The sequence below is a fragment of the Dicentrarchus labrax genome, unplaced genomic scaffold, assembly GCF_905237075.1.
Source record: "Dicentrarchus labrax unplaced genomic scaffold, dlabrax2021, whole genome shotgun sequence".
Taxonomy (NCBI): Eukaryota; Metazoa; Chordata; class Actinopteri; family Moronidae; genus Dicentrarchus; species Dicentrarchus labrax.
Genome location: NW_026136701.1, coordinates 24,744,907 through 24,769,198, shown reverse-complemented (window position 1 = coordinate 24,769,198; position 24,292 = coordinate 24,744,907). Strand labels below are relative to the sequence as shown.

At 40.6% G+C, this 24,292-nt stretch overlaps 2 protein-coding genes across 16 annotated transcripts in view; both read right to left on the bottom strand.

The window, feature by feature from the left end:
* Window positions 1–24,292, bottom strand: part of dip2ca (disco-interacting protein 2 homolog Ca) — a 210,348-nt gene that overhangs the window by 62,512 nt on the left and 123,544 nt on the right. For 14 of the 15 annotated variants that reach the window (XM_051380870.1, XM_051381246.1, XM_051380962.1 and 11 more), the window contains 3 exons: window positions 18,160–18,495; window positions 4,558–4,716; window positions 674–793 (listed from right to left, as the gene is read on the bottom strand). In XM_051380870.1, the coding sequence (XP_051236830.1) occupies window positions 674–793; window positions 4,558–4,716; window positions 18,160–18,495 (615 nt within the window). The remainder of the gene's footprint in view (window positions 1–673; window positions 794–4,557; window positions 4,717–18,159; window positions 18,496–24,292) is intronic. The other variant, XM_051381104.1, reaches the window with a different exon arrangement.
* Window positions 1–24,292, bottom strand: part of LOC127355896 (tripartite motif-containing protein 16-like) — a 167,438-nt gene that overhangs the window by 130,932 nt on the left and 12,214 nt on the right. The window lies entirely within an intron of this gene.

The window sequence follows — 24,292 nt, the reverse complement described above, 5'->3', positions numbered from 1 at the left end:
ATCACCACTCTTTCTCAACTTTTTAGGACACTGACCCTTTAAAAGGAACATAATAAAATCACAAGTAACTGTCCGTACAAATGTGGATGTGTTTTCTTTATTGTTCCAGGCAGCCATTAGTTTCTATCTATTTATGCACAGCGTGACAATCTACGAGCTGACTCATGAAACTTCCATCCCAGTGGGATCAAGTGTAATTTCTGTCAAAGTTTCATTGTTGTTGTGCAGTCCAGACTTCATAAATAAATCTGCACTGAAATTGGATTACTGCTGAGAAATTATGAAACTGAATCAGTGCAGAATTGATGTTTGCTGTGATGGATCACATAACTCAAACAAGTTCCATGAGCGCGCTAATAGATGTTATACTATATAAAATAATGAGGAACAGCAGCTGCCTGGAGCTGAAGGAAAAATCCATCAAGAGAATTTAAAACTTTAAAGCGTGCCTTCAAAAGTGTTCAGAAAAAGATGTAAATACTCTTTATATAGTAATAGAGTAGTAGTATAATAGATCTCTTAACGGTATACCCCTTTATCATTTCCTGTACCTGCATCCCAACAATCAATAATCAGTCAATAAACAAAAGAAGCAGATTGCATGAATACTTTGTTGAAACATGTTTAAAAGAGGCCCCTTCAAAATATTTTTCTAAGTAAAGAGAGTTTTTACCTTCCAGGAGCTCCTCGAAGTCGTCGACAAAAAACTCTCTTAGCGGCGGCCTTTTGGGTCTCTTCAGAGTGTTGACGAGTTGCTGAATTTTGGCTGAAACTCGGCTGCTGACTGGAACACCTGCAGAAACACACACACACAAACACACTCATATCAATGCAAGACCAAGACAAAACTCCTAATTTTGCTTTCACAGGTGCACAGGTGAAGCAGTCACATTCCACTGAACCGACATCCTGAGTGCATCGCGCCGCCACAAAAACATCCCCAAGTTTTACATTAAAGTGGCACGTTTCCCTCGAGTGAGCAATCAACGGAGCCACCGCTGAACATGACACTCAGTGATGGGAGAGACTGGCACACCAGACGAGGTGTGGGTACAAATTGCTGTTTCATTAAGACTGATTTTAACACAGACTGTTGCAGACTGAGGCGCTTCGAGACCGAGAGGTGGAGGGTGGAAGCCTGAGTACTGAGAGCGGGAAGCTAATAGACGTTTTGGTAGACTTGCTTGGAGCCACAGACAAAACAGAGTGTTTTACCAAAGTCACCATGAAGAAGCTGGTGTACTGTCAAACCCCATTGAGGCAGTTAGTGTTTTTCTTTGGATACAACAGTCCAGAGTTAATTATTGTCCATTCTTCATTTTCCATCAGGCCGTGGGGAGAAATTTTCACAGGGTCGAATAGAATTAACAGAACAAACTTCACTTTGCATTTAATTTAAACACATTAACATTCAACACACATACTGGGAGTTTCTGCAAAGACAGCCGGGTCAGATGGAGCTAAAATTAAAAGGTGAATAACATAAAAATTCCCTTTAAAGTTTGTAAAATGTGAAGAGAGAAAACACAAAGACAAAAAGTGCTGCAAACAAAAATAAACCTTCAAAAAGGAGGCGCAGCATTTGCTCTGTACAAAATATTGGTCTTTTATTGGTTAAAATAATTAAAAATTAATAGGGAAAATGTTACAGATAATGCAAGGACTGGACATTTTACTGGCACAGATTGAGAATGAATTTGATTATACAGTGATAATATATTTTTTTAAAGGCCAGTTATCCTTACACAAAAGTTCATATGTAAAGATGTAAAAACTATTTGGAGGCACTAAAGTGAAATCTCTGCTCCCACATACTGAATCAAAAGGTTAAATCCTCAAAAATCTCAACCCTAAACACCCATTGTGGGCAACAAAGATGAATAATTTCTGATGAAATCCTCTCAGCGTTTTGAAAGAGAGCCTCAGCTTTGTTGAGTCTCTTTCAGCCAAACATCACAATAAGCTCCCATCTGTAAACTCTGGCACCTGATCTGTCAAGCTGCTTCGCTATGAGCTGCGTTCAGGGTGTTCGTCCGCTGCGGCATCGATTGCAGTGTCTGATGAACGAGTCCGTCTGCTGCAGCTTCGTGCCCATCCAGAGAGCGAATTATGAAACTATGAAACGTGCAAACTGAAGCCCTCAGTCATCTCAGATCTCTGGGGTCTACAGAAATATCTGGATTCATCTTTTCAACGGTGAAAAAGCATTTAAATCTGACCCAAATCTGACCACAAGTTGTTTTCATGTTAAAAGAGCTGAATGAGGATGAATTAGTCGACAATAAAAGAAAATTTTGTTACTATTATTTGTTGTTTTGTTGCATCAAGATCACTCTACAGCCATCTGTAAAGTGAATCGTGATGTATGTTTTCCAAACTTTCGATCCTTTTATACTGAAAACCAACTTTTTCAAAAGGCAGACAAAATAAAATTAATTTAAAAACCTATAAAACAAACAATAAATAGTAACAGTAAGAAGAGATATAGGCACTGGAGGTGCTGAGGGGGCTGCTCGTTTATAAAAATGTTTAAATTTATCACGACTTTTTTACTGCGACACACACACACACACACACACACACACACACACACACACACACACACACACACACACACACACACACACACACACACACACACACACACACACACACACACACACAGTATTTATGGAAGGAAAAGTGGTTTCACCTTGCTTTGTTTATCTGTTTAATCTGCTAAAAGGTTGAAAACATTCTATTTGTGTAAAATATTAACTAGTAAGTAAGCTACAAATAATTCAAAATCAAATCAAAACAACCCTGAATGTCACGCATTTAGCATTTAGTATGTTGTTATATAGACTGACTTTCTATCAGCAACTCCAACTCTGACTGACTATCCAGCATCCGTGGATACACTTAAGTCAAAGTCAGCTTTAATGTCAATTTCTTCACATGCACCAGACATACAAAGGAATCGAGAGGACGTTTCTTCAAAAAAGCCTCTATATATTTCAACACATGGATGTTCCTGTGTATCCTCAGCACATGTCAGACCACAGAGTCGGGCCTGAGGCTACTGAACAAACACAACAGCTGTATACACACACACACACACACACACACACACACACACACACACACACACACACACACACACACACACACACAACTCATGACTCATGATATCCTGATACAGAGACAAAATTATTGTTAGGCATTTTTCCCAGACGTCCTCCAATCGCTCACCGGAGGTCACAATCAGTGAAGTAGGAAGGTTAAATAGAAGGAAGTGAGTTGTATTAAATGAGACCTCCAGTACAAAAGAAAGTCAGGAAATTGAAGTCTTTCAAGAGCTGATTTGTCTTTTGAATCACATCTCCTGGTTTCATCGGAAGACAAAAATACAAAATATGACCTCCGGCGGTTTTAGGATATGCAGCTGTTTGCAGACCGATATTATCCAACAAAGACTCTTTAGAACATCCGAAGTCAGGGTTCACCTGTTACATCCACGGTTGGACTTCCCCTCCCCCCCGTGTCTCCTGTGCTCCTGTCTGTCTCTCTGTGTCTGTGTGTTGGCTCCCAGCTTCTCATCACCTCTCCCGGTTGACTCACCTGCCTGACATCTGCTCGTCAGCTCAGTACTTCTACCACAGCTCCACAGACATCCAGCCTTCACTTCAGTGCTACCACTGCTTTTAAGGCTTCCTTTGTGTCCTAGTGTGTCTTAGTTATCTAGTTTCTTGTGTAATACTTCTGGCTTCAGGACTACACCTCACCTGTCTGCCACCTTTCTACCAGCCACCCTTCAGTAAGCCATCCACCCTTGCTCCTCAACCCTCTCATCATCATCATCACCTCGGCAATGTTTCTGGAATAAAACCTACTCATCTCACCATGCTTTCACCATCTGTGTCCTGCATTTGGGTCCACCCACTGACCAAGCGCAACATAACCTGTTGAACGCTGGCATTAAAGCATCTCTTTGTGTTATTATGGTTATGTGTGTCTTTCTTAATCAATAATGAATCTAATTCAAGTTGACCAAACAGTTTTCTTATTATATTCTATCTTCCTGACAACTGCTGTTAATACCTTAAATGTTCAGTGCATTAAAAAGCTGTTAACTAAGCTACAAATATGTAAATATTGTCATCATTAAATGAGGGAATTTTCATGCTTGAAAAGAGAGTTGGGGAATGAAAAAGGTCATAGTGGAAGATAATAAATGTTGGTGGCTAAACCATTAGAGGAACAGCTTTCTGTTATTAGTCGTGTTTCCAATCAAATGTATTGCAAATTTTAACTGAATTTCAAGTAAATCTGCAAAAGAAACAATGAATACTTGTTTGCATCTACAACCGTAATGGGAATATTAAGAGTTGGTTCATTGAGAAAGAAAGAGCACCAGTTGAACCTCAAACAGTGAAAAACAATAACTCAAAAAAAGCAAAATCCATCAGTATTTTTGAATACTTCAATATGCACATATAAATCAGTTAATGGAAACACAGATCGTGTTACCATAATAATTTCTGCTACCCCAAAACTCTTTTCCCAGCTCTGACTCACCGTCTCCGGTCTCCATCAGCTCGGCGTTGCCGTACTTGGGCGTCTGTCTCTGGGCGGCGGTGCCGGCGCCTGGGGCTCTCTCCACCTGGATCCCGTCGGCGGTGGTGTTGGCGGTGTTGTTGGTGTAGCCGGTGACATCTGGAGGGGCAGAGTGGTTCTCTGGGATGTGAGAAAACGGGGGGGATCGAGGAGGGAAGGAAGGCCTGGTTAGTTCCCCCACACCCCCACACATCCTGCTGTTAAAACAGTTTTAATGGGGACTCTTACAATCAGGACCAGTTAGACAGCGTAGACTCATGACAGAGTTTGGGGTTAATTATCTGGTTCAAATAGACGTCCCACTGTTATAATACATAAGTACTTTTAAACCATGAGTTAGACTGAAAAACTACAGTTGTAAAGGCTGCAAGGAGAGTAAGAAATTAACTATTTTCTTCAGAAAAGTAATTCTGTAACAGTTAAGGCAGAAGCACTGAAAGCATTTGAAGTGTCAGCCAAGGTTGAGGGACTAAAGCTCTCCAGTTGAAGTGTTCATGCAAAGTTTACTGCACTGTAAGGGTGGATAAATGCTAAGATGACAAGTGCTGTAAGCTGTTAACGTGTCAGTTGAAATGTCTGTTAAACTGCAGCCTAAGTACTGAAAGCAGTTGAGGTGTTCGCCATCGTTCCATCCAAATGTAATGCAAGTTTTAACAAAATTTCAAGCAAATCAGCAAAAGAAATGTGAATGAATGCTTGCTTCCATCCACTATCGCTACGCCATTGTTAGGAGTTTGTTCATCGAGATGTGCAGTAGAAGGCACCAATTCTCCAGTGGGAAAACCACAAGAAGATAGCGCAACAAGATGACTTAATTCATAGAGCACCAGTCGAACCTCAAACATCAGAACTTATTCAGAAGTGTTTCCATTTCACATTAAGCGCATTAACTCTTTTTAAAAAAGGGACAAAAACCACCTCAAGCGAGCATTAAAACTTCTTGTTGCAAATGTTGCTGTTTTCATTTAACTTTTCCAATGGAAAACTACAAATGTGCATTATGGAAACATGGCTCGTAATGAAAGCAGTTGAAGTGTCAGCTGAAATGCCAACTGAACTATAAGTGCAATAGAGCAAACACTGAAATATTACAGTGGTTAAATTAATGAGTGTAAACTGAGAGGTGTCTCATGCTCAGTAACGTCAAAAACATAACTGATTCCTGTTAAACCTGAAGTTGGATGAAAGTAGATCTGTGTGATGTTTGTGTCCAATTATAGAAAAAAATGGGTAGGAAAAGGAAGAACAACATAAAAATTATGAAGTTAATAACTTGCAGTCATTAAAGCGACTTTCGGTTTGCAGCTAAATTGAAGTATAATCCTCCAGATGCAGTTATTTACTCTCAGACTTATGTGATTGCTGCTCCCTAACGGACAGCGAGTCAACTAATATGGTTACAGAGCAGTTGCTTGGTGACAAATTCCAGGTACTGCAGCATTTGTGTATCAAACTATTTAAGCAGGCAGCGTTTAGAAAAAAAACGCCAGAACTGACTGGAAACAAGCAGCTAAAACACTATATGAGGAATGAGTACAAGGCATTTGAGCTTAGAGGATCTATCATTGACTTCCTGCAAAGAAGCCTTCAGGAAAATTATGTTTGGGTCTTGGTGATCAGACACACTTCAAAAAATATAGTCATTTCCTCACGGCTCCTCGTGCCTCCACAGACCTCTCATTTCCAACTACCCACCACCACATACTGCGACGCCTGCCTTTCTCTGAGGAAGAAAAAAAAAACCCAGACTCCCTTCCCATCAACACCCACACCTTAACATCCATTTTTGTGCTACATTTAGATTGTGTTTCAGCCTATCTGGCACACCTGATGTTTCAAAGCTCCCCACCATGCCTCACATTTACCTCTTTCATGATGCTCAGCTGTTGTTCGACGACATCAAACGGTGTTTACTGTTCTGCCGCGGGGATTCTTTACTTTGAGTGGTCGGAGCATGAAATGATGCAGGGAGAAAGATGTGTGGTGAATCTAAATAGGGATATGTGTGTAGGTGCAGCCCGCTGTGTTGTGTACTGTCCCTATCTCAATCAATTTAGTTCAACTGAACTTCATACTTACAGCGGGATGCAAGGACAGTCTGTTTGCAGCTGTATGTTCTGCTGTTTTCTCATTACGTGTGTCATTTGCATCGGGCTACTGCTGTTTTGGCATTGTTAGCATGTTAAGATTGATTTTATCTGCTCAGGTTACAGCGTTGCAAGGTTCTCTATGGTCCAACAGGGACAATTTATGCCTTTTAGGGCTTTGAACCTTTGGGAAACCCCTTCTAATTGTTGCTTAATTGATCACTGGAGGTCAGGGGTCAGGTTCAGGCGGAGAACACGAACCACGGAGCTCATAGAGGTTGAAATTCCTTAAAATGGAAAAGTGAGGTTTTATTTTGCATGGACATGGGAACTGGTGGAGATGATATGCTTGAAATCCAAGATAAAGTCATGAGAAAGCTGTTGCTGCCATTGGAGCCTAATAACAGAAATGGACCTTGGTTTCAAAACTGTGAGTGCAAAGTCATGTTTAAGAAGAAGTGAATGCGAAAACAAGACAGAGCTCAACATGCTGAAAAACGTTTGGTTGTGAACCCAAATTTTGTTCAATTTTATTTTGTTATACGAAAAACAAAAGTAAAGGCTGGATATTTGTAATTTCAAATGAGTCAACAACAGTAGAATTCCTAAAGTCATTAGATGATTAAGGGCTGGATAGAAACCAGAGGATGTGCAACCTCTGTACTGACAATCGTTTGGGAGTATCATATTTTGTTTGAATCTAAGAATGTAAGCATAATGAATCATAGAGAAAGGTATTTCAAATGATTATTTAAACAGTCCATCTATGTTTAAACTCACGATTTTATTACAATCAGATATGCCTGATTTATAAACTATGTGCCTTTCTGAAGAACGTCCTTCCAAGAAATATTTGTTTGACTTCAGCCCTGCCAGGTGCTAACATTTTGTTCTTACTTTATATTCTATTTGTGCTCCATGTGATCCTGATCCTGAGTCACATAAACAAATGAAAAGAAAATGAAATCAAGTATTCCAAACAATTGTCTGGTGATACTGGGCCACTGTACTGCCTTGAAAACCAACTGCATAATATCAAATATGTGATAAATCAACAGCAAACTTCTCAATCGTCCTCCAAGAAATAGACGCTGAGAGAGGTCTCCACTTTAGATTATTTAAACACGAACCCCTTGACTCCCCACTCCCTTATTTCCTCTCGACTTCCCACATGGAGCTCCGCTTCTCAAGTCAAGGACCAGAACATAAAGAGGATCAAACCACTTCAGCCCGCCGAGCTTCACAGCGTGAAGGTTCCCGCGGTGAAAAGGCAGCAGATCAAGTTACATCTGAATGCCTTTTTTTTTTGTGTAGTGGTGCTCATGTATACAAAGAAAAGCACTTCTCCATCATCGGGCTGTAACTGAATCCACTAATGATTAATTCTTTAAAAATTAAGCTATTTGATAAGCATGGGTTTTAAAATGACTCAAAATCGTATAAGTAATCTAATTACATAATTTAACTTCTTTTGTTTAACACTGAGACGAGATTATGGTTTTAATTTCTGATTTAAAGTGAATAAATGTATTTCATGTAGACTCTCTAGTAGTTTTCATCCAGTGAGAACCTTTAATATTCTCTTTTTTAGTCATGGATGTTTTGAAGGCAGCTTGTGGAAGGATGTTGACTGAACTTGTCTGAGCTACAGGAAAGTCTTCTTTAACCACCAGGACCCACTTTTATATGGAGCTACAGTGACTTCAAACAGTAAGAAAATCATAGTTTCATTGATGTTTCTGTTATTTTGTCTCTTTGGTTCTGACAAACAGATACATTTTTAGTTTATTGAAGTATTTTTTGCCATATATCCTCATAAATGTTACACACCAGACAGCAATCAATGAACTTGGAATCAAATATAATATATAATATATAATAAAAATACTTAGGAAGCATCGTATAGGCTGCAGTTGAATGTATGAATATAAAGACATCCGATACTAGTTCTCCTTTAGACCTGCCTGCAGTCCACTACCTCAACAAACTGAGACCGAGAGGCAGATCAGAGCTTCCAGATTCGCAAACGACTATTTCTGTGGTAGGTTAGCGAAGGCACATGTGGATAAGGACTTAAAGAAACAAAAACCTCAAACTGCCAGCGATAGAACAAAGATGTGTTTTTGCTCTGATCTCCTTCTTACTTAATATTTCATCATCATTTGTTCTCCGTGGGAGATGAAGCGCTTGCATAAGGACCGTTAGATGGCTTTATAATGTAAAATATGTACACCATGCTTACTTACTTTTTATTCAGGTTATCAATCGTTGTGTTTTCGTTACAGTTTTTTTTTTTTATCTACAGACGTCTCTGTGGTGTCAACCATGTTTCCACAGTAGCCCAGAACAGATAAATCAAACACTGGCTGTAGATACAGCTTTTTTCACAGTTTCACAGCCAAGGTAGTTTCTACACACTACACTACACACAATACAGACGCGAGCGGTGTTCAGTTAGTAGCAATTGGCAACTTCACTGCTGGATGCCACTAAATCCTACACACAGGTCCTTTAGATAAATTAAGCTCACTAGGTACTGTCTTAGTATCTAAGTTCTAAGTTCGGTTGAACTTTTATGCTAACAAACTAACAGCTTTTTTTGTTGCACACTGTGATGATTTTGGAAAAGTTTGTTCTCTTCCATTTTTGTCACATCTCTTCTGTTCATTCATGCCAATAAAGTTGACTGAAATTGAACTGAAAGGCTGAGAAAGATATATAGTGACAGAAAAACAGAGAAATAAGGGTAGGGAGAGGGAAATGATTCCCAGTAAAGCACTGAGCCAGAGCCAGCGAGACCAAACAGAATTCTTTCTCCAGACATGGACTGCATATCAATACTGCAGCACACAGCACAGGCATGCTAATTACTGTAGCACGCTGTGTATTCTGTCTCTGCAACATCTGGCCTGTCTGTCTGAGCTACACTGAACTAGACATGCACTCTCTGAAGTCGTGGTTTGTGTCTTTCTGGGAATGTGTATGTGTGCGTGCACGAGTATCCAGTGACCTCATCAGAATGTATTTATGATGATGTGTGACGGGGAGGAATATCAGCCCTGGCTGAGGATGATGATGAATCCCTCCTTCACTGCTGGAATACCAATCAGGCCCGACTCAGGGACCTGATTCAGGGCCGGGACACTTCCATCTCCCCCACATGGGTCAAGGAGGGTTTAAAGGCAGCTCGGTGGTTAAAGATTCAGCGGCTGAAAGGTCACACGTTCAAGCCCCACAAGGGAAAATGTCTCCATCACTTGCCGTAAGTCTTGTTTTAGTGTTTCTGTGGATACGTGTGTCAGCCAATCAAGAGACATTTTCTTGACAAGCATGAAAATAGTGATTTAGATGTAGTTAGTGTGATAGTTGTTAAACCACCACAGAAAGTTGCAGGGAGAAGGTGTGTGTGTGTGTGACTTTGATATTGGAGACTGCTGCAACCTGCTGCTGCATCCCATTTCCTACTAAATGTCAAAGCCAGGGGCGTTTCCAGAGGGGCAGTAGCCACCCCTGGAATCTGACTGGCCACCCCAAGTGCCACCCCATCATCCTGACCTCTTCCACGCTACATTGTGTTTCAGAGGCTGTAGTGGTCTCCATTTTAAAGCTATTGGTATCATATGAAACTAGATGACTTAACGCATCCATTGGTACCAACCAGACTGTGCTAGCATATTGGCAAGGGGGCTATATAACGCTCCAAAGGTAGGATACATTTTGGCAATGGAAAAACCGATGTGGCCATTTTCAAAGGGATCCTCTGACCTCATGAAATCTGAATGAAAATGGGTTCTATGGGTACCCACAAGTCTCCCCTTTGCAGGCATGCCCACTTTATGCTAATCTCAAGCAGTTTTGGGGCAGAGACAATGCAGTTTATTGCATATTGAGTGTTATTTTTGTGTATTTAAATATGTCTGCATACTGGGGTCCATAAACAGTGTTGGAATTGCATAAATTGGGAATGACTGGAAAACTGAGACCCACTTGTGTCTGGAAACGCTCCCATCAACGCTAGCAACCAAGAGGACGATATTTTCCAAACTATAATCACTCACAGATTGAATGTTCATTCTTAAGATCGAGAAGGAATTTTCAACCTCAGTGTTTAAATCAGTTTGGACAAGAAGTCTTTAAAGTGCTGGTAATTGCAATGACATATGGGCAAACTTACTCGAGTAGAACTCCAGAACAGCTACTGAATGGACTTTGTGGCGACGTTGCTTTGTCAAATTAAATCAAGTAATATTAGGTTGCTTGTCACGCCAAACCGCATTTTTCTATACATCCAAATCGAGAGTGCAGATGTTGTCATATTGTATGTAGCTTATAAAAATCCCTCCGAACCAAATTCATGATTTGATATAATAAGTATGTGAGTGCAGGAACGTTTCCTGACACGTCAGAATGTAAAAAAAGGGTTAAAACACCAGTGTGTTGTGCTTCTTGTGCCAATCTCTAATTCTACAACAGCTCCTAATTAAAAAGCAATAGCAGTAGTGTGGAAATAGCCTTGAAAGGTCAGCTGTCAGTCTCAGGTCTAAAACTTTTTAATTTAACACACATTTCCGTACTTTATATTTCCACTGTTAAATTAATCTCTTTGTTCTTCCTTTGGGCCGGGGTTTTGACTGCGGAGGGTCGTGTTGTTGAGGAGCCATACAAAATGTACCTTGCCTTGCTTTTAAATCTTCATCCTCTCGACCAGCGAGCTTTAGAAGGAGAAACTGTACTTAAGGCAAGAAAAGCTTGAATAAGGAAGAAAACCTCAATCAATTTTCTCATTCATTGTGACCCTGCAGCGAAAAACTTCTCTCACATCAGCGTTAACAGACACCTGATGAATAGCATCCAGGAACCTGCTGTTGCTCCCAAACTGCTGAACTGTTATTCCTCAGAGACCACAGCGTATTCCCCTGGCAGATACACAGCACTGACAGGGAGGCTGAGCTACAATCCCAGCGGGCCTCATCCAGACGGCAGCCTTAATTACATTGAATACGGGAACGCTTCCAGGACGGTGTTAATGGATTCAGATTCTGTATTTTATTTTTTTTCTGACAATGATGAATGGCTGATTAAAGGTCTGGTCCTAATGTTTTTTTTTAAGTGTATGCTCATTGTTCACTCCAGTGTGGATTGCTCTCTGTATTCTCAAGCAATCTATGGAGGGAGCCACTTCAGTAAATGAGTGTGTCAGCTTCTGCCTTTTCACATGCCAAGCATTGAGTTGGCTGATGGAGTCTTCAGGTTGTAGCTCTTAAAAATGCAGAAGGAACATTACTTGATGAGTCCATATTATTCAAGTCTGGCTGTTAATTGGGACCTTTCTTAACCAGACACAAATACTGTATCAAACAAATTAACCCCTGCTTTTGATTCTACAGCAGATTTTAAGAATGCTGCATGAAACTAGAAAGAGGAAGCAGGCAGACAGCCGGCATTCCTCTACCATCTGCTTTCTGGCTTAGATAAAAAAAAAAAAGCCGTTTTAAAAGCAGATTGCCTCTGGCTGAGCAAACAACTCAAAACATGCTGCATAATTAGCCAAATCAATACACAACACCAAACAGAGTAACCTTGAAAAGAGAGAGGACTCAGTCATACAAGCTGCTGTCGAGCCTCTTTAAAAGCATTGTTGATTTTCCTCATCAACAATTCACGCTCTTAAAAGCTGTGAGCACCAGCTTTTTAAAAATAAAAAAAAAAAGAATATCCACACAGAAACACTTTGCTTTCATGCATCTACAACAACGCTCAATGCTATTCCTAGTGAGGTTAGCATTGAAAGGTTTTCTCGACATGGGTAAGCACAAATTTAATTAGCAGGGAAACAATCAACGAGGGGCACAACTTGAACAGCAAGCATATGACGGAGGGCACCGGGGGGGAAAGAGTCACTGAAAATGATGAGGGAAAGATACGACATCCCTTCCTCGAGCCAAGGGATGGCAGCAGACTGACCCAGCTTCTCGGCTCTCTGCCAGCCATGCTCCGATCTCAACTTACCGGAGCGTCGCAGCCCAGAGTTTCCATTCTCTACCATAGCAGCTGGCACTGCCCTCCTCCTCCTCCTCAAGGAGAGGTGGCTTAAAAGGCCTGCATGTGAGGAACAAGAAAGGAGGGGAGTCTTGAAATGTGGCGTCAAGTCGTGTGTCATTCAGGAGCCTCACTTCAGAGCGCTGCAGTCTGCAGTTACAACAGCGGTATATCCTTAAAAAGACACATTCACCTTCAAATACACTTTATTCTTGTAAAACTGGATAGTATTTACCTTTTTAGTTAAACCTAATGAATAAAGTCAATAATCAATACAAATATACCAAGGGGCAATCTGTATTTGTTCTCAAGAAAAAGATGCTAAGAGTTTATTTTGGTCCCTACATAGGATGCTTAAGATAAAAAATCAACTAAGATCAAAAAGCACCATCTGTCTCAAAAGGGTTTTCAATAATCACATAGCAACAGCAGTAGCACAAACAAGCACTTACCGCTGTTATCCAAAACAAAAGAGGTACCCAGCGACACAAAAGTAGTGTGCTCTATTGAACAGAAACTCAGCCGAAAGTCAACCCTAACAACCAGATTGTCTGCAGTGATCCAATAAAAGGCATCTGCAACCTGCAGAAAAACGTGGACGGATGAAAGGAGTGACGATAAAATTGGGCAAAGGAAACAAAAAGTTATCAGCACGAGCAGGCAGAGCTGTTCTGATAAGAGTTGAATGAAAAACAAGGCTGAAACCGAGGCTGTCTCCCTTAAGTATTTACACACATAGACTGAAAATGCTTGAGAGCTCGGGCTGCTTCGGCCTTGGACAAGGAAATGGGAAACAGGGCAGCAACCCACACTTGAGCATGCTGCTGAGGATTTCCTCTGTGATAAACATGGAAGAAAGGACTCAATAAAACTTCACTCCAGTTGATAAATGTACAACATGATGGGAAGTACTGGAAGTTGCCATTACTGTGGTGGCGTTTCTCTACAGTATGCACGTGTTTGAACGCAAGCTGTCCTAAGAACATACAATTTTCTGCTGTATCTAACTATATTTACAAAGTATTTACTAATATAACTGGTCCGTGATGATTAAATGCGACTCTTGAGACCTTGAGGACGATCCACTCAGCCAGATCGACCACACAGGACCAGCCCATCAACAGTGGGTTGAGAGCCGGAGAGGAGCCATGCTGGTCAAGCTTGGACTGCTCCTGGCTAATGTCCGGTTTTGGAAACTTTTCCCTTTTGGGACTCAGGCTGGCAAAACAACAGGAAATCAGAGACTGTTGTGCCCACATCATTACAGAGACCTGCTCCATCAGCATCCTGGATCAACACTCAACAGGAGGACCGTGTTCTGAGCCGAGAGAGCTCAGGACGAGAAGAGGCAGAGTCTTTATATCGATGATGTTTGGTGTTCAAATGCAGTCAAACAGGATGGACACGGTTTCTTTTTATGTGAAGATGAAACCATTTTATCATCACTACCTTGTTACTTCTGTCTACATTCATCCAGATTCAAATAATAAATAACTGTATATGTTTATTTATGTTATTCTATTTTATTTATCTTTTGTGTTAGTCTACGAATTATCTTTTTCTGTATATAGCATGAAGGAATTACAAACTTTCATTTGGTTATACAACCTTGTGTTTTATAATGATGAATACATTTCCTTGATTATGCTTGCTAGACAGTACAGTAGTATTACACTGTACATCACTTGAAACCTTCATCAGTAACTGGGGGCCACTGCCTGACGTCCAACTACCCATGCTGCTGTCATAGAGTCGCTACGACTTGCCACTGCAGTAATGGCGGCGCCAGCGCTAGATGGTCGACGATTGCCCGATTTGTGTACAAACCAAACGATAAACTAAGCAAAGAGGCTGCAGGACCCTGGACAAAAGACTGAATGTTAATGAACCAAACCATTAGGTCTAACAATAGTATCCACCGGAAGACAGTTTCATTCATTGATGAAGGAATCTCTGAAAGCTATTAAGTCTTCTTCCCAAGATTTTCTCTCAGGTATTGCCAACTATATCTGCCAATTATGAAGCAACAAGCTATGTTCAGCTATGAACCAAAACTAGTAGATAGTTTGGATACTTTTCTTGCTTGTTTGAGTTGAATCAAGATGCAGATGGGTGAATTTCACCACAAATGCCAAATACGATGAGTTCATTCTACCTCTGACCGCTAAAAATGTTCCAACGCAGGTTTTCTTCCAGTATCTTCACCGTCTTTCTCAGTCCCCCCTTTGTACCAGACTGAGTGCCATTCTACCGAGGCCCACATGCTTTTTGCAGCATCTGCTCCCTTGGAAACTTCCTTTTTTGACTTTTGCTAATTTGAGACTGCAGGGAACAGTGACAAGGGAAACCGGTGGAAGCAAGCCCAAAACAAACAAAAGTAGCAAACCAACAGAACCTCTCCTGTCACATCTGAGCGGCGAAGGAGCTGAATGCTGGCTGGGCAGCGCTGGCAGGGGCTCTCTCTGTGTCTGTCCATGCATTATCTTCAGAGCTGGATACCAACAGTGCCAGCATGAAAACAAACCTGTCGCCGCCAAAGCATTTAGTCACGACGCCACCTCAGCAAACAGTGGGGAAAAGGCACAAACAGGATTCTGTGACAGCAGCAGGACAGTTTTTCCTCTTCTTTCTTTTTATGTGTGCTCTGCATGTTTTAAACATGAGTTGAACCAGTTGGAAAGGACGATTAGGAGTTCACAATCTGTCCTTTGGTTAGTAAGTTTTCATGTTTTTTTTAATGCACTGCAAAAATAATCTTGCAATTACCAAATGTATTAACTGTCACAGTATATTGAGAGTTGTTACTATATTTCTTTTCTGGTCTTATTTTTACAATATGATTATAGATAAGATAATTGCAAGAACCACCATATTGGTTTCTTTCTTATTTAATAAATTGTCATGGTTTTATTGCTATTGTGGTAAAGCATTTCTGGGTAACATTAAAGAAAGAAAACATCTCTCTGCAGAGAAAAATTAAAATTACTTGTTTTATTCAGGAGGATCTATTGGCAGAAATGGAATATAATATGTATAGGTATGTTTTCATTAGTGTATAAGCACCTGAATAGAGGACTCATTGTGTTTATGTTACATTAGAATGAGACGTTTTAATCTACAGATGCCGTCGATCGCCTTCCATGGAGTCCGCCATGTTGAACGGACAAAGCAAACACTAGCTATATACAGGGGCCTTTCGGGAGGGATTTCCATGAGTTTCGTGGCCACCGTAGTTTCTCCTACGCACTTCACGGCACGTTCTTAATTCCATGTTGTCAAATACAGACGCTGGTGGTGTTCAGTTAGTTGTAATCTGCAACTTCACCACTAGATGCCACTAAATCTTACACACTGGTCCTTTAAATCTATGGAGAAAAATAGTTTCAGCAGGACTCGAAAGCCCAAGGTCATTGGATTCATGGAACATATCAGAGACCAAGATAAGTTTCATTAAAAGTAAGAAAATAGACAATCCAAGTACTGTAGTAATTGACGGATAGCAGGACGGAGAGCAAACACAGACCACAGTAAAGGAAGTGGAAGAACTGTAAAACCTGCATTTACACACTGTACACAAGGATACGACCCTCCAACTAAACACACTTTACCACCCAACATCCCCAGCTCACACATTCAAACTTCAAAGACTGAGTGGTAAGCCCACCCACTTACTTACTGTATGCAGATCCCTCCACACACACACACACACACACACACACACACACACACACACACACACACACACACACACACACACACACACACACACACACACACACACACACACTCACTCACACACGTTAGAAACCTCTCAACTTTACCTACAACTAAATAAACTCAAGGATAGTTGTTTTATTTAAAGACCAAATCAGATGAGCTTTGAAGTTCTGCCGCAGTTTTTGGCCTTGTTGTTCCCGAACTGGGATTTAGGGACCTTCACACAGTCATTGGAGGACTCTGGGCTAAAATATGCAAGAGTTTAAGTGCATTGTTGATATTCTGTTATCAAGAAGCTAAAATTAGGAGAAATATATCTGTGAAAGACTTTAATTTGGGGTTATGCTCACAAACAAAAGAGATATCCTTTTAGATGATGATCCCCAGTACCAAACATTTATTGGCTGGTGGTCTGTTGGATTAAAATTCGACATACTTAGTCATTAAGTCAATGCAGTGTATTATTACTACACTATTTAATAGTCAGAAGCAATAATTCACACATTTTATGGCGGACTGAAATAATAATAGTTCTGAATCCAAATTTGAGATAGATAGTTGCTAGATCACTTTTTATCTACACATATATTTTTTATGTTGCATTTTAAAATAATCCTAATTATTCAACGTGAAGCATTTTGCCCTTATGCAAATATGTCTTTATGCTGTTGTTATAAATTCTTTTAATGATGAATTTTATGTAAAGCACTTTGAAACTGCCTTAATGTATGAATAGTGCTTCGCTTCCCTTTTGGGATTAAAGTTGTGTTTAAACTGGCTTGAAAGCAGCGTCAGGGACCCTTCCTGATTGTCCATTTTTCCATCCAGATTTTACATGAAAACAGAACCTTCTGTTAATAAGCACATGACTGATCTGAATCCCTTTAACCAGCTAAATCAGAAGCTAAATATGATTTTTTTTGCAGTTGAGTCTGGATTTGAAGATAAAGTTGTCCAGAGTTGGCTACAGGTGTCTAAAGGTGTCAAGAGTCAACTAACATGTTTCAGACCTTTTCTAAAATACTTTGTGTTATTGCTATTGGTGTTTTGTATTTGGTTGTTTGATCGTGTTGACATTTTGCCAAATCTAGATATCAAATTGAATCAGTCTCAGGAGGTGCCTTAATGGTTTAAGATGGATTAGGGGTTGCATGTGGCTGAGCATCTCTCTTTTTTGATTTGCTTTTCTGGAGTTTCCTAAAATTAAAAGTGTCTTGTATTTAGCTGGACTTTACTGAGACCTTCACAATTTAACTAACTGAGTCAGAACTTGTCTAAGGGCCCCTTAAGCTTTTTTCTTAAGGTATCTGGAATTTCCTGGATTTTGGTAAAAGCTGACTAAGGGTGTCTTGTCTTTGTATGAACTGGCTCCTGCTTAGGGTCTCTGGAGTTGGCTAACAGTGTAAAGCCTTTCTTAAAGGTGTCTGAACTGTATCTAGCCTTGGCTATGGGTCTCTTGAGTTGGTGTTTCTGGACTTGGCTGAAGGTATTTTGTCTTTACTGAAGATGCCTGAGCACTCAGTAAGGGTGGAGTGTCAAGACTTTGCTAAAGATGTCTGGATGCGGTTAACAACCTCTGCTAAAGTTATCTGTAATTTGCTAAGGGTGGTGTAAGTTGTTTTAGGGTGTCTTTTGTTTTTGCTAAAGGAGTCTTGTGTTTGACTTAGAGTGTTAAGATTTGGGCGAAGGGTTCAGGACTCGCTCTAGAATGAGCTCTTACCTGTCTTATGGTGGTGGTGGTGATGGTGGTGGTGGCGGAGGTGGTGGTGGGCGGAGATGTGGATGTGTTGGGCCAGGACGTCAGCCAGCCTTCCGCCGGCTGCCCCGCTCCCCCCGCTGCGCGTGGAGGAAGAGGAGGAGGAGGCTGTGGAGGACGTGGTAGTGGTGGTGGAGGAGGTGCCGTGGATGGCCCGGCTTATCCAGTGCTCCATGCTGATGCTCCCCTCCCGGCTCGACGAGGTTCCCCCGCCACCTCCTCCGTCCTCTTCTTCGCCGTCTCCTCCCTCCTCTTCCTCGCCATCGCCCTGTCCCTCGCCCTCTGAGCCTGAGGAGGTATCTGAGGAGGAAAACAGACGATGGAGGTGGAACAAAAACTCTGTTTATGCAGCTGAAAGATCAAAAGCCAAAATGTTTTTAATCAGAAGTTATGTTTAAAGGTTATATAACATTTAAAACATTAATATAGCAGCAAACAAGGACGTCCCTTTGCATGTGTTGCTCGTGCAGCCTCTGTGTGGGTTGTAGTTAGGATGTTACAGTGATAGTGAGAGTGATGTTACGGCTGTTTCTGGTTAAACTAAAGGTCTATCTCTGTAGGGATCCTTTCCATAATGTTAGCAGAGACTTAGAATAACAATCTGAGACAGTGGCAAAAAAAAATCTCTTTTAGCAGATTTGTCCCCAAGGATTAACGGCCATTGTAGCCATTTTCATGAATATTTTTGCGTATAACTTGGTGAATTAAGGGTTTATGACAACAAAACCAGCGTTGGTGAACGTTTTAAAGACTAACAAAGACGGTTTTGGTTTGTCCTATTTTATTTCTGTCCCATTGTTTTGGTCTGAGATGCTCTAGTGTGTCATCCAGTGCCAAGTGATTTTTGTATATATATATAGCCTTCAATCCCACTGTGATTGGTATATAATAAGCTATATTTAGAGACAGACAGATAAAGAGTATCTATGTATATCACAGTCTATTGTCTGTAGCCTGGAAATCCATTTCCCAGCTCCCATCTGTTTAGAGTCGCCGCGGGGGGGTATGGAGTAAAGTTTGTTTTTGAAAGCTTAAGTGTGTGTGTGTGTGAGAGTGAGTGAGAGAGAGAGAGAGAGTGTATATGTGTGTGTTTGTGTTTTGCATGTGATTTCCATAATGCCTACGGCTATGAGACTGATAGTGGTGATATGAATAACAACAGAAGCTGACCCAGTTCTCACACACACACACACACACACACACACACACACACACACACACACACACACACACACACGTACAGGTGTGTGTGTGTGTGTGTGTGTGTGTGTGTGTGTGTGTGTGCGTGTGTGTTCGTGCGTGTGTGCATGCGTGTGTGTGTTTGAGAGAAGAAGAAGAACTAAACCTATGTGTCAGGACGTAGTGGAGAACAAATTACCTCGGTGGAAAGAGACACTTGTTGCAATAAAATAAATGAATGCAGTCATATTGTTGATGTGGGAAGACGAGGACACAGTTTTCTTGCTGTTCAACTGGTTTTAATCATTAGAAATATGCTGCAATGTGACGGTTGCTTTTTTAAAAAATGATTTTGTGTTGCAGATTAAAGAGTAATAGTCCCTCTGAGGCTGTCCCCACCACCAGTAGTACACTGTTCTCACTTGGCTTCTTAATAATGAGGAAGAGGAGCCGAATGTGCCCTCCATTTGGGGTCAAACTCTTTGGTTATCAAACTACTTCTTCTAACAACATACTACTCTATATAAAGTGTATACAAATGTATTAATAGCTCAAAGATCAATGCATTGCGTGCTTGTGTGTGCAGATAGTGGGTCAGGCATTAGCAGCATATAAAACACACAAAAAAAAAAAATAATATGTAAAAATATAATACAAAAAACATGTAAACAACATGTTAAATTACACATATATTCATATTGAGCTACATATAACCCTGCCTACTCAACTATCTTTATGGGGTTATATAACAGCCAGTGTTTTCAATTTTGCCTTAAGCGTGGTTTGTAGTCTGTTTAATGCTATTAGGAATCTTATTCCAAATCCAATAACGTTTACCCATCTGGCTACTGCGTCTGATTTGTTACACTGGACCTGGTGTTGAGCCTGTGAGCCTCTCTGACTCTCTGGAGTTCAAGCTTTAGGATCACTCATGTAACGAGCGTGCTAGTGTTAGCATGGCAGTAACCTGCCAGGTGCATGTGGATGGATTTTACTCTCTTTATTTCTTTCACAAATTCCAGTCACTAAATGAACTAAACATTTAAAAGGGGACAACTCTCCGCCCTCAATGCAAACAATCCTCCTCTTCTCATATTTCAAACACGACCACTGTTACCTGTAAAAGGTGACATTTCTTGTTCGTCATGGATGACATTTGCAGCCTAAAATGCCGTGCGGCCTCGACCTGTTAACTACCACGGCGCTTTGCTGACATGCTTGATTGGCAAATCAGTGTCTCGTTATCAGCGGCACCCTGAAGAGACTACCAGTGACAAAACACAAACATGTTGACGAGAATAAGATGCTGCCAGGCAACCCGGGAATCTCATGAAACAAACACACACAAACATACAAAGAGAAAAGAGAGAGAGAGAGAGAGAGACACCCAGACGCAAAGCAGCTCTTCATGAAGCTGAAATATATTTAATGATGTATTGAGAAACTGAGAAAACACAGCTGTGGAAATCAGTCAAAAGCCAATAAAGAGCACATCAGAGTCCTCCCTCGCTTGTCATCTCTACACGATACGACACGCTGCTCAGCAACACGCGACTCTGCTGTCCTCGAGTGAACCTCGCTGGCAGGCAGACAGCCGTGTGTGTGCGTGTGTGTGAGATTGGTTTTACAGCTCCCTGAGGACATGCGCTTTCTAAATCTGCGAGATGGACTGTGTGTGTGTTTCTGTGTGACTCCTTGCTTTGTGTATGAGGTAAAAATAAAAATCACGTGAGTGCTGTGTCTGATGCCTTCAGAGCACACAAACAAACAGCATGTGAATGTGTTGCAGAAAATGTGTTTGTGTTAGCGGTTGATGATCGTTGCAGGCGTGTCGATAAATATGTGCATTTATATATGTTAAATATTATTGCATCATATTTATGAGCTATATTCTGCTCACTGTACAACAGGTGGACAAAATAACAGAGACACCTGATGTAATCATTCTCCGACAAGAGCTCAGCTTTGATAGCGAGCTCAATTTTAGATTTAGTTCTGATTGTTTTCAAAACGTCTGGCAATTGACAGTCAATCAAATTGAAATATAATTAATATCAACACTTTTCATCTGAATTTTTGTAGCCAAGACATCAGAGACACACATGGCGGAAGCTATAGCCCTAAAAAGCTGCCCGCCTCCTTTCGGTGTGTACGGAGGGAGCAAACTGCGACGCAGAGCCCCGAGGCCGACTAGCGATCAGCAGCAACCAGTGTCTGGTCTATAAATTCAACATGCCATGAGCAAGAAAACACACTGCGGGCCAGAGAAAACCATGGAAACCAAACTCTGCTGCAGGCACAGGTTTGGAGACGTGACCACACTGACCACAACAGCACAGGAAGACATTATTAATATTTTACTGTCTGTTTGTTTGCAGTACACTGGGAGAAATGTATACTAATTATATGAGTTTTACACAGGTTCAAAAAATGTTTTAGTGCTTTAAACAGACAAAAATCCTGCTTTATCTATTTGTTTAGAAAACAAAGTTCCTTATAGTTTGATCAATTCATGCCTTTTATTATCATAGATGCTCACCGATTTCCCCTTTCCATTGAATGGCTTTTATTAAAAATGCATTAAACATCATGCATTAAAAAGTAACACAGAATACAGTAGTACTTTTACTATTATTACTTTTTTTTGCAGCACCAATAGTTTTACTTGTAGTTGGGTTTTATTTCAGCAATGTAAGAGTACTTCTACTCTTTCCACCACTGCTGTATAGAAAAGATAAAGCGATGAAGGTAAGACTGAGGAAAGACGAAGAAGGTGAAGCACATCCTAAAATTGACTTTTGATGTCATTCAAGTCTTCATGAGAAAATGTGTTAATTTGTCAACCGTCACAAGGGATCAGTGTCCACTCTCATCCAATAAAATACCCTCATATTTAATCTCTGTGCCGTTAGTCTAAATCATGCCTAGTTCAGTGAATCTCTGTAAAGTTCGACCCTGCAGCCAGAGAAATAACGGCCTCATTAACACCCTCATTAAGCCACACCAGCGCCATAAAGACACGGATGGCTGCCACCGCCACCCACACGGGACAGATCCCGCTTCGCACGCTACAGCAGTGAAACCAACTGTGTGATGTGTCCGGTACACATTTAAAGAGAAGCGATATCTATCTTAGATATTTCCATATGCCAAATGTTCATCAGAGGCCGGAGGAGCTGGCAGTAGCTTTGGCTCGAGTTACGCGAATGAATCCTGCAGTTTCGCTCTTGTAACTCCCCCAGCGATCCACTAACTTCAAACATGCAATCATATATATGTGGGAAGAGGAAATGAGGAGGATGTTCGGGGGTTGTTGCCACCTGCATACGTAACTAACTAACTGACAGCAGCGTTGCCAGATCAGGAGAAAATACAAGCCTAAAGGGAAATACAGCTATCAAAAACCTCCAAATGGATCCATATTGATTATGACTCCCTCTCAGCAGAGTTTCTGTCCTTCAGCAAAGTTGTATCTGATCTCAAAAAACTTCCACATATAAATTGTGAAGGACTCTTTTATAAGAGCAGGAGCAAGTAATTGACACGGAAATATGTGATTATGCATCCTCTAGTCATAGTTTACGATTGCACGACACATTTTCAGATTGCAGTATATTTATTTATTACAGACAGTTAAAGTGTGACGTACTGGTTTATTCTTCTTTATTTATACTGTTTACATTTAAAAATGGAGACTTGTTGTTTGTGTGGGACCCCAAAAATCCAAGAAAACTGAATGAATGTGAGTTTAAGAGCAGTTTCTACTTTGGGGAATTATTTTTCCATTTGTTTTCAGTTTCTCCAAAGAGGACGGACTCTATCGTATTACAGCTTTTCCTCGATCATGACTTGCAAATTTTTTTCTTCAAGTTTTACGAGGCATTTTGAGAATCAGAAAAGTCCACAGGTTATACAGCACGTAGTACCTTAACCAGAAGTTGAAGCAACTAAACGAGAACAACATAAAATACCCAGATATGTTAAAACATTTTGGATTTTCAGTCCTGAAATGAAAGAGAACCAAGTGCTCAAAGCTTTGGTACGTAGTACAACAAACAGAGGTGTTCTTGGAGCCAGTATCTAGTACCTTTACTGTATCTACTGCCTGATAGAGACCTTGATACTATAAGATCTCAAATAGTAGATGTTTCTGACCCTTTCAACCGCTGTGACAATACCGACGTCAGTGAGTTTAACACAGCAGGCACCATAAAGATGAATTAATTCTAACTACTTGGGCAAAATAATATAATATAACATCATTATAGTGTGTGACAACAAGTGTATAATTGTTTAAATTGACTTTAATTGAGTTTTATTCATGTCATGCACTTTTTGAGTCTTACATTTTACACATCTACATTCACATCTCTTTGTGGTAAAGCTTTACTCCATAAAGATGTTCATAAAGAAAAGATTTAAAGTTTTACACATTAAATTGAACCACAAATAATATATTTTCTCTATATGTTTTAACTTCTAATAAAAATAAAGAATGAATAATATCTGTCTGTTGCGTCACTCAACCCTCTAATTTCTCACATCCAGACATTGTGGCCGACCAAACTCATGAGAGAAATGACTGAATTATACTTTCCAAGGTTAGCCTTTTCATTTCCAAAAGTGCTTCAAAAAGTAGTGACTACAGCAGCGGTAATAAAGTAGGCCCTCTTTTCTTGCAGTATTGACAGTCCCAAGTAATGATCAACTATTTCCAGTTGGCCCACACAACAGAGCGCCTATCAATCTCCAGGTTTCACACAGAAAGCAGTCAATGAAGGTTCTTCCAGTTCAATCACTGACTCAATACTGCACCGTGCAGCTTTTATCACCTTCATATTCATACAAACTTCTGCACACATCAAAATGTAAAATAAAATTGCTCCCTAATCACACAAGTGACTGTGGAAGTTGCCAG